Source organism: Cryptosporidium ubiquitum (assembly GCF_001865345.1).
Source record: "Cryptosporidium ubiquitum isolate 39726 chromosome Unknown contig_21, whole genome shotgun sequence".
NCBI lineage: Eukaryota > Apicomplexa > Conoidasida > Eucoccidiorida > Cryptosporidiidae > Cryptosporidium > Cryptosporidium ubiquitum.
In genome coordinates, this window is record NW_021639833.1 from 169,679 (window position 1) to 181,421 (window position 11,743).

An 11,743-nucleotide genomic window follows, 5' to 3' on the forward strand; every position below is an offset into this window, starting at 1 on the left:
AAGCTTGGTTATTTCCATTTTTTCTTTATGAAAAAGAAATGGATGAATAGTAGGTAGGGTCTAAACAAGAAGGTAAATTGAGATTATTATAAAAGAAAGAATAGACACCTATTAATCGTTCTGTTAAGGTTATTAATTCAGGAGAATAAAAATATTGGAAAATGAATTCAGCACCAATATGTTCCGACATCCACAGTGCTTCTTTTGACCTTTTGAGGGTGTCTGAGGTTAAGAAGCTTTCTGTTTGCCATGTAACCTCGACAACAACTTTCGAGTCTACTGGTGAGAGTAAGATCGGTGGTTTGCACGATTTAAGAATGGGCCCGTTAAGTAATAGAGATTTCTGTGGAACATGTGGAAGTAGAAATGAATGTCCAGGTCATATAGGTCATATTGAGCTGGAACTTCCTGTTTTTCATCCACTTTTCTTGGGAAGCTTGGTTAAAATTTTAAAATGTTGCTGTTGGCACTGTTGTTGTATAAGACTTTCGAAGAAGGTATGTAATGGTTATATAAAAAAGTTTGAGTCAATTGGAAAGGATCCGAATAATTGTTCCAAAGATTTGGGAATTTATAACACCAATAATGCACAATCATCTAGTAAGATCGCATCCAATAGTTATTCACTAGAAATTTGGGAGGCAATAAAAAAAGAATTTTTAGACAAAGCATCTAAGCACTCTTCCTGCAGCTCTTGTGGAAATTCATTTAAAGGCAAGGTCAGAGAATCACAACTTGGAGTTGGTATTACTCTTTCCTGGCCAGAAGGCTCCAAACCCCCGGTAAGCTTGGGTAGCACTTGGAGCTCTAGTGCAAATCAAGAGGATACTAGAAGCGAACATAGTGATTCAGGATCTGAAAATGACAAAGAACCTGATTCAGAAGATGAGGTTGATTCAGATAATCAAGAAGAAGATTTTGTTATTAATAGCCAACAGAGTAATGAATCTAAGAAAAGGAAAAAGAACAAAGAAACCGGAAATAATAGTTCTACTAAGCTTTTTAAGCGTTCTTACAATGATGACTTTTCAATTAACATCCCACAAGAGGCGAAATCTCATACTAAACAAGGAAGAGGAATGATTACTCAACATTTTCAAGCCTTCCAAATCGTACCAATTATTAAAAGTATTTGGGAAAATAACAAAAAAATCCTTGAATACCTATTTCCCATTTGTAAATCCTTAGCTTGGGAGGCATTCTTTATGTTTACAGTACCAGTATCTGCAAATAAGTTTAGACCACTTGGGATGGCTCTAGGAAGAAATATACCATTATTACATCCAAGAACTTCAGGTCTGCTCGAAATCCTAACGGCAAATGATAGGTTAAAATTCTATGTTGACTTACAAAGGAAGGAAAATGATGAGTCTATAATTGAGGGAGAGGAAGGCCCTAAAGTTGGAAAAGGGTCAAAAGCCGTTAAAGAAGAAATTGAAGCAAATTCAAATAATTTGATTTCATATGTCTCTTCATTACAAGAAAAAGTTAACATGTATTTGGATCAAAATAAAAGCTTTAAACCATCCTCTGCTCCGCCTGGTATTAGACAATGGCTTGAGAAAAAAGCAGGTGTTATCCGTCAGAAAATGATGGGAAAAAGAGTCAACTATTCTGCAAGGACTGTAATTGGGCCTGATCCATACTTAGATACAAATGAAATAGGAGTTCCACTTATGTTTGCTTTGAATTTAACTATCCCAGAACGTGTTGGTACTCATAATGTCTCATTAATGGCCAATTTGGTTGAAAATGGCCCAAATTTATATCCTGGTGCAAATAAGCTTTTGCTTGGAGGAATCCTTTATGATTTATCAAGATTAGATCAAAACCAAAGAAAAGCAAAAGCTAGATTACTCTTATCGTCAGTTTTATCAGCTTCAAACCCATTTTTAAGCAACCACCATCCAATTGTTTATAGGCATTTGATCGACGGAGACATTGTATTGATGAATAGACAGCCTACTTTGCACAGACCCAGTATTATGGCTCACTATATAAGAATACAACCAAACGACAACATTATGAGGTTAAATTATGTCAATTGTGGTACTTACAACGCGGATTTTGACGGTGATGAAATGAATCTTCATCTCCCTCAATCTCTCTTTTCTAGATCTGAGGCAAAGTACATTATGGATGCTTCCAGACAATACTCTGTTCCAAAAAGTGGTGAACCATTAAGAGGATTAATTCAAGATTCTTGTATTGGAGGTGCATTTTTAACTTCTAAATCAACTTTCTTAAATAGAGAAGAATACTTTCATCTACTATATACTTCTTTGTCTTTTATTCTAGATAAGAAGTCGTCCGCACTATCTAGAAGTCCTATGATTTACTCTTCTCAAGGCCAGGTTATATTCGGATCTAATAAGAGATTTTCAGAAGTTAAATCTCCCTTAGGAAAGATCAAAGTTGATGAGTCTATTTTGAGAAACCAATCAAACCTTAACAACAACTTCCAAAATTCCAATTTTGGAATTGAATTTTCTATGGATTCACTGGATACCTGTATTTCCCCAAAAAAATTATCAAATAATGATTTTTCTCATAATAATAACTTTAAACTTAATTCAAATATTCAGAATCCATCCCTATACAATAACTTGATTTTAGAACCACCAACTATTATCAAACCGGTTCCCTTATGGACAGGAAAACAAGTTTTCACATCTCTTTTGAAAACTTTACTATATAACCTTGTTAGTACTGAACCAAGTGTATATGCAGGAATTAACCTGATTTCAAAAAGTAGAACTCCTGGTGATTCATGGAATGGAAAAGAAGATGGAGAGAAAGAGGAAGCAGTGGTAATAATAAGGAATAGTGAACTTTTACAAGGAGTTATTGACAAGAATCAAATTGGGTCCAACTCTTACTGTTTGGTTCACTTATGTACTGAACTTGTTGGTCCTTTGATTGGAGGTAAACTTTTATCTGCAATATTTAATCTTTCACAAGTTTATCTTCAAATGAGAGGTTTCACTTGTAGTATTAGTGATATGTTACTAACTCCTAGGGCGGAATCTGAACGTATTGAATTAATTAGGAAATATAATTATGCTTCTGTTTTTATACAAGAGGCATTCCAATACTATATATTTAAGGAGATTGGTGGGAAGAACGATTTAAATAACCAAACTTATTATTCTGATAAATTTGATGCATTTAAAGGTTCTAATTCAAGAAAAAATGAATTTGATAAGACTCAAAAAACTATAATCGAATTGAGAGATTTGAAGAAAAATAAGTACTCTTCTCAAAATACTTTTGAGGGAAAAAACATTGATAATGAGTTGGAAGTCAATAATAATGAATTAGTCGACTTTTCAAATAATGAAAAACTGGTTTCGTCAGCTCTAGATATATTAATTGAGAGGGTAAAGAGTTTTAGTGAAAATAGTAATCATAAATCAGAAAAAAAGCTTTTACTTTTAGAGCTTGTCAAATCTTTGAAACAACAAAGACTTAGTATTGATGGTTTATTCAAAGATGAACAAGAGTCAGATAAATTTACTCATGATGATTCTGGGATACTTTTCCCTAAAAATATACATTATGATAACAAAAATGAAGGTTTAAACTCTCTCTCTTATCCTCAGGCTGATTCTGATACTGTTTTATATGATAACAGTTGGCTTTCTATTAGCAAAATGGAAGAAAGTATCCAAGACAAATTTAATGATGAAGAAAATGAGTTTAATGAACATGGTGATTTTTTTGCATACCCTAATGAATTAACAAGACGAAAGCTAGAATCTTTGATTGGGAATACTTTAAGTACAAAAAAAGACTCTTTGTTAAAAATTATGGATGCAATTTCAAAGATTGGTTTAGGAGATATTACATCCAAATTAGGCAACTTATTGAATGGATCTTCTTCAAAGTTTCCCTTTCCTCAAAATGGGTTTTCTTCTATGGTTTTAACCGGAGCAAAAGGATCTAGGGTTAACTATAATATGATTTGCGTTATGCTAGGACAACAAGAATTAGAAGGAAGAAGAGTTCCAATTATGCCTAGTATGAAAACTTTACCGTCTTTTGCTACATATGACTTAGGATCTAGAGCAGGAGGTTTGATTACTGACCGTTACTTAGATGGTCTTCATGCTCAAGAATTCTTCTTCCATTGTATGTCTGGTAGAGAAGGTTTAGTAGATACTGCAGTAAAGACTGCACGTTCAGGATATTTACAGAGATGTGTCTTAAAGGGATTAGAGAGTATGATTGTTAATTATGATGGAACTGTAAGAAGTGAAGATGATACTATTGTTCAATTCATATATGGTGATGATGGAATTGACGTCTCAAAATCTAGCTATTTAACAAAATTGGAGGATCTCGTTAGAAATAAATCTTTATTAGAAAGAGATGTGAAATTTGAAGAATCCATGGGAAACAAGTTTTTGAATAACTCTTTTGAGAATGTATTCAAATATGAAAATAAACAAGATTTATTTAAAACATGTTTGAACCAAAGTATTATATCTGAAGAGAAATCTTCCAAAAAAGCAAAAATATTCAAAGAAAAGGATTGTTTTGATAACTTAATCATATCTGAAGATAAAAATAAGACCAACACAATTAATGTTGAGAATATATCATCTTCATTTTTAAGCGAAATGACTGTAAACTCATTACTACCTACAATCCTTAATGGAGGATCAGTTTCAGAGTCTTTCCTAAATAATTTATCTGAGACAAATATTCAAAAGCTTTCTAGGATTTCCACTGATTCTAAGTATTATATTAATAATACTTATTCTTTAAAAGGAAAGAGAAAATCAAGAAATTCATTAATAAATGACAAATATAGTGCTGAAGAATATGAATCTATGTTAGAGATGGAGAGATTACTTCGTTTAAAGTATATGAAAACTCAAATTTCTCCAGGAGAAGCTGTTGGATGTCTTGCTGCTCAGTCTATTGGAGAACCTGCCACACAAATGACTCTTAATACATTTCACTTGGCAGGGCATGGTGCTGCTAACGTTACTTTGGGTATTCCAAGACTTAAAGAATTACTTCAAACAGGAGGTGATTCAAAGACTCCATATATTTTTATTCCATTATTAAAAGATGCAAGTTCAAAAGAAGGCGAAACATTAAATTTCAATAATGAAGATGATAATACAGATTTTGTTAATTATACAGAGAAAGTTTTGGATTGTTTTAAATCTATCCCATTGTCTGATATTATTGAAAACGTTGGAGTGGAGAGTTCAATTGTTTATGATGAAAATGCCAATTATACATCATCTGGAAACAAAAAGTCTACATATTGTTGGAATTACGAAATTTCTATCCAATTTTCAGACCTTGAAATCTTTTGTAAATGTTTACCTCATTATAATATGTCCTCTTTAATTAATTTAACTCTTTCAAAATGCATTAAACCTTTTTTAAGACACGTAAGTTTAATTCTGGATATTTTCGATTATTATTATTGGAAGTTGCACTATTAATACACTTTTTCAATACAATTTGGAAGAATGAATCATTTAATTTGCTATTTAATATATTACCAATCCTTCTAATTGTTTTTGTTTCTGCTGAGAGTTGAAGGTTTTATAGGTTCTTATGTAATTTGAATTTACTATTAATGATGAAACAACAATAAACTTTCGTTCTTCTGTAAAGTTGTCAAATTTCCAATCCTGGAGATTTATTATACAGAATGGTGGAGAAAATTATATTGTTTCTGAAATATAATATATTCAAATTATTACAATAGTTTTTTTCAAAAGAATTCAATTGAAGGTTTTTGGTTAAGGTATCTTTCTAATTAACATATTTAAACTTCCAAAATAATAATTGAAAATAACTCTTTAATCACTTGAATTAATAATTGACTTGAATTTTTAGGTAAATAACATGTACACGATTTCTTCAATTAGAAGTAGTAAATTTTCTAACCAAGATAATGATGAGACGGATGAGTTTGTTTCAAAATATGTCTTGGGGCATAATAGTGACAGAAACATTGGAATTTTCAAAGGTGCTTTAAACTCAATGATCCAAAAAGGTAACTTTTCTTTTGGAGGAGGAGGGGCAGGAGGACAATATGAGGATGATTTTGATGGAGGATCTCGAGTTGGGCATAAAAACGAAAAAAAGAATGAAGATGATAGTGGAGATCTTAATGATAGTAAAAAAGAAGAATTGAACGATATGGATAATGAAATAGATGGAAATGATAAGGTCAAAGACGATAATGATGATGATAATTCATCGGTAGATTCTTCGTCTTCAACTTCCGAGGAGGAGAATGGTGAAGATGACTCAGATGAAGAACCTGAAGTAACTAATAACAAATACATAGAAGAGAATAATGAAGAAAATAATAATGAATCCGGAAGTGATGATGAATATGGAGATTTAACAAGAAGCTCAAGCAGAGGCCCTAGCTTTGACAATAGGACTTTAATAGAAAATGATTCCAAAATACCATGTATAAATTTAAAGATCTTGACTAAAGATATATTAAAACACGTCATTGATTTTAATATTGACAGAAAGACTAATATTTTGAGCCTAAAGCTAGGATGGCCAGTTATAAGGTGTCCACATTACATTGATTTCCTACCAGTTTTAAAAACTTGTATTTTAAAGACAAATATTCAATCAATTTCATGTTTAAAAAATGCAAGAATTACAAGGAACCAAAAGGAATCATCAGATAAGAATTTGTCTCAATTTGAAGTAACTGTAGAAGGAACAAATGTTGGGCATATTTTTAAGATTTCTCCACGTTTTATTAATCACGACAAAATTAGATTTAATGATATTCAAACAGTATATAAATATTATGGAGTTGAAGCTGCCAGACATTGTATTATTAATGAGTTGAGGAACGTTTTTTCAGTTTATGGAATTAATGTTGATTATAGACATTTGACTCTGATTAGTGATTCTATTACAGCAAGTGGGCAATTAAGAGTATTTAATAGAATGGGAACAATATCGCATAATATATCACCATTTTTGCAGATGTCATTTGAAACTAGTATGAAATTTTTAACAGAAGCTTGTTTGAGAAGTGCTAAGGATAATTTAAAAAGTCCAGCAAGTTCAATTTCAGTTGGGAAAATGGTTAATGTTGGTACAGGTATTTCCCGTACATATACTAGTTTTTATCAGACTGGTTCTGAAAGCAAAAGAAAAGATAAGAAAAAATCTAAAACAAAGACTAAGGAGAAAAAAAATGATAATGAAACAGAAGAAATCAAAAAGACTAAGAAAGAAAAAGATTGCTATTTTAAGTTTCTTTAATTCATTAGAATTTAAAAATTAGGATAGAAGAGAAATAGATTCTTAGAATGATAATAAAGTCAGATGATATATAATTAATACTTAGATTAAATTTTAATTATTTTGGTTAAGATTAATTAATTGACTACTGGTATGTTATATGGTTGTTGTTGATAGATTAATTAAGAAAAGTATCAGAAAATTGCCAAAACTGAATAGTATTATCTTCTGAAGCAGATGCTATTAGAAGAGGATCTCCATGCTCATTTGGATTCCAAGAAATACTGGTAATAGGAGCTGTATGCCCATAGTGAATAAAAACTGCATTTGGGTCTGACGAATCCTGTTGAGAATGAGCTTTGATATGGTCTTCGTTGATTTGGTTATTATTATTGATATTTTCATCATTATTACATGAATAAGATGTGTCATTTTCTTTATAAGAGTGATTTTTATATAAATCCCATACAATTACTTTGTTGTCAACTCCCCCTGTGATTAGGATATTTGGAGACCATTTAGACCACTCCATACATATAATAGGCTTTTCAGAATGAAAGTTGAGAGAAAAAAGCTCTTCTTTAGTATTCCTGATATCCCAGATTTGAACAATTCCATCCAAATTACCAGTGGAAACCATGGTGGGAACAAATTGGTTGAAAGAAAGAGTGTTGATTCCAGATTCTGTCTTTCTAAACAAATTTGGAGAATTTTCAGATAAACTTCTCAAATCCCAAATAGAAAAAGTTCCGTCATCTGATACAGACCCAAATATTGAGGGGTCAGAAGGATGCCATTTTAAATCATTGACAACAGAATTGTGCCACGAAATACTTTTTATTGGCTTCAAAATTGGTGGGGAAAGTTCATATGATTCTTGTGAATCTACATTGATTTTATTTGGATAGTTAAAATGATTTCTTGCACTAGAATTTAAAATTCCATAGGTATTGTTATTAAAATCCCAAAGATTGATAATATTATCGCTCCCACCTGAAATTAAGTAGTTATTTGAAACGCCATTTCCCCAATCCATTGCATAACCTTCCTTTGAATGACCCTTTAGAAGAAGTTGGGGGTGGACAAGGTCATCAGTTGGAAATGACTCATGTTTTGAATAATCAAAAACTAGAATATCACCATTAACTACTCTACTTGCAATAACAAATGGATGTTCTGGCATATGTAATGCTTTATTAACTTCTTCTGGATGGTTTAATTTTGCTTTCACCTCAAATTGAACTGTGTTCATATTTGTGTTATCCGGATTATATGAGTATTCAGCAAAGCTTTCAACATTCATTAAATCTTCATTTTCCTCCAAGTCGCTTATATGTACTTCAGCAATTATTAGATAATTGGGTTCTTGATCACTTGTATGAGTTCCATAAATGATTTTGTGTACAGAATAACTTCCATCAACTGATTTATAAGAGTTTGGAAGCCAGTCAATTGTCAATGTTGGCCACTCCAATGTATAGGATAACATTGTATCATATAGATATGGACAATTCCTTCTCCAAATATATTGAATTTCATCCTCTACACCATTCATAAATGTAGATCCTTCATTACTCATTACGGTTTGCATTTTAGTATTTGATGCTAACAGTTAAATACTATATTCTATCATAATATTTTCTTCAGCTTTAATTAAAAAGTTGAACTCAAGCAAAATTTTAATATATTGAATCTGATTTTGTGCAAATCGTTTATATGCTCAAAAGTTACTCAAAGTTCAAATGAAAACTTTCTAACTTTTGTTATTAATGTTTCTTATATATTATTATAACTTTGAATCACTTATCTAATTTAATTCCACTATTATTCTAACTTGATTTATTTATTTTCCTAGTAATATTTGCTTTGGAGGGTAACGTAAATCATATAGATAGGCGCCAAAAATGCATGTATGGAAAAATGTGCAGTCAAAAAAATCTGAAAAATCGATAAATAAATGGAACTAGAGAAATCCATCAACATTCTGCAAAAATAAGCAATATTTAAAGTTAAATAAGTAATACTGAAAAATAATAGAATTAAGTTTTACAAGTTTTGTTCTTTTGAAAATTGAATTAGAACAAAGAGCATTGTGGGGTGAATATTTTGGATTACAAATGCATTATTTTGAAGAGAATACAACAAAATGGAGAATTTTTAAGAAGAAATTAAACATATTTTTCTTATTTATTCTACAATTTATCTTAGTTTTGATGACTATAAAATGTTCAGAGAAAAATAAAGCTACACATGTTAGAGTGCAAGACAGAGTTGAACCCATTAAATTGAGTTTTGACGATGATATAATAAAGAACCACAATGTTTTGACACAAGATGAAGCTTACAAAAGGTTAGTATTTTAATTTGTCTGCCTGAAATGACTATATTTTTTAATTTTTTTTTTTTAATTTAGTTTAAGCAATTATCCAGTATGGGAAGATACAACCGATATTGATATAGTAACTAGTAAGGAAAACAATTTAGAAGAAAATAATGATGAAGAAAATTACGATATTAAGAGAGGATTTAAGGAGTTGGCAAAAAATATATCACATGCCTATGGAAATATGGTTCAATCCAGTTTAGTTAATGAATTTGAAGATGATTATCAGGTTATTGAACCAACTTTAAACGAAAATTCTGAGTATTTTCCAATATATTATGGAAAAGAAGACATAGTAAACAGTTCCAAAATATTGGATGGATTAAACAAGGTAAGTAAAGGGTTTTTAAAAACTTTGGCCATTTTAATCAATTTTTATTGAATAGACTAAAATTACTTTCAATCTTGGTAAAAATATTACAACAATCAAGCAAAATGATAGAGAAATGTTGAGAAATGCATTCCCAGAGGTAGGCTATTTTGTTAATTGTTACATGATTTAGAAACATCACTTATTTAAAGGACTTTTCAGTCAATACAGGCGAAGAAAACATTACCAATTATAAATTGAATACTAAAAGTGTAGAGGAATTACTTAAGGTATGGTTTATATTCATAAACAGCTCTTTGAATACTTTAATTTGCTTCCTTATTATGAATACAGGAAACTAGAATAAATCACCAAGATGAGCACGAGAGAATTGAAGAGTATTTGGAAGGCTTTAATATTACTTCTCCGGTAAGATTAATTAATATCCATTTGTGTTTGTTCATTTAATTATGGTTATTATTAGAAAATCACGTCTAAAGTTGGTGATTTGTATGATTCTTATATTTTGCTTTCAGCATCTGCTCAGGAATATAACGACATCTATAATAATAATACGGTATGTTTTCTCTACAAAAACATGATCAAAAGTTACTGTTGTATCAAATATTGAATAAAGTTTAAGAATGAAACAAAAAGGCCTTTCTCAATTCCATTAAAGCCTTATTAGTAAGTTATAATGAGAAAATAACTGTTATATTTAATTCATCTACTTTAATTTAGTATTTGGGAAGGAATTGATTATTTATGGGATATGAAAATGTCAAAAACAACAACTCCTAGTCCTAAAACAAGAGAAGCGTTAAATAAAATTGATAATTACAATTCATTCATTAGGTGGAAAAGAGAAGAACCCTTCAAAGTTTACGATATGTGGTATGATGCAATCAAAGAAAAAAAGGATAACAGAAATTCCATTAGAAGAGAAGCAATTAGACAAAGGGATAGAGTTCTAGAAGAAAAAATGAATAAACAAAGAGCGTTTTATTCTCCCGCAAAAGAAAAATTTGATGATATAGGAAATGTAAGTTTATTAATTTTATAAAAACAATTATAATTTCTATTCATTTTAGGCAACTGAATTAATGGCAAAACACGTAGATAAGAGATTTGGGCAGCTTTTCAATGAGGTTACCGAATTGATGGATACAGAGATAAAAGAAAGGTAAGAATACATTTGTTTTTTTATACTTATAATCATACGTTAATAATTAAATAATTTAAACAATTCTTAGAGAACAAAAGTATTATGAACATACTTTCAAAAATAAAATGGAAGATTTCTGTTCAATTTACCCAAACTGTTGCTTAAATATGTCACAGTGTCCCGAATTTGTGTATAATTACATTCCAAAAGCGAGAATTCTATTCTAGATATATTTTATTTAATTATTTCTTATTGTATTCTCATGCATTTATTTGTGGTTTTTTTAGGCGGGCAAGTGCACGCATCTAATTAAAATGTAGACCGAAATTAGTAACAGTTGTAGTATCAAAAATCGAAAAGTAATAATTTGAGACAATAAGATTTTCAAATATAATTTGTTTCTATCCTGCTTTTAATTCTAAGTAAGTCTTTCATTCAAATACTGTAAGCCTTTTAAAAAATTAAGTTATTCTAATTTAAAATAAACTCCAAAATATTATCAAAACTACTATTAATTCCAACAAAAAATTTTTTTAATAATACGGCAAATATATTATTTAAGAAAGTTCCCCACAAATTGTTGATTGGCACGAAAAATAACTTCTTTAGCTTGAATAATAAAAATAATTTCAAA

At 30.2% G+C, this 11,743-nt stretch overlaps 2 protein-coding genes across 2 annotated transcripts; one reads left to right on the forward strand and one right to left on the reverse strand.

Moving 5' to 3' along the window:
* Window positions 1–161: 161 nt before the first annotated feature.
* Window positions 162–7,272, forward strand: cubi_01764 (DNA-directed RNA polymerase I; the record flags this gene model as incomplete). Its single annotated transcript, XM_029018776.1, has 2 exons — window positions 162–5,411; window positions 5,866–7,272. The coding sequence occupies 2 exons, from the start codon at window positions 162–164 to the stop codon at window positions 7,270–7,272; spliced, it is 6,657 nt and encodes a 2,218-aa protein (XP_028873160.1).
* A 157-nt stretch (window positions 7,273–7,429) lies between these two features.
* cubi_01765 (uncharacterized protein) lies at window positions 7,430–8,842 on the reverse strand (the record flags this gene model as incomplete). Its single annotated transcript, XM_029018777.1, has 1 exon — window positions 7,430–8,842. The coding sequence occupies one exon, from the start codon at window positions 8,840–8,842 to the stop codon at window positions 7,430–7,432; it is 1,413 nt and encodes a 470-aa protein (XP_028873161.1).
* Between the last annotated feature and the right edge of the window lie 2,901 nt (window positions 8,843–11,743).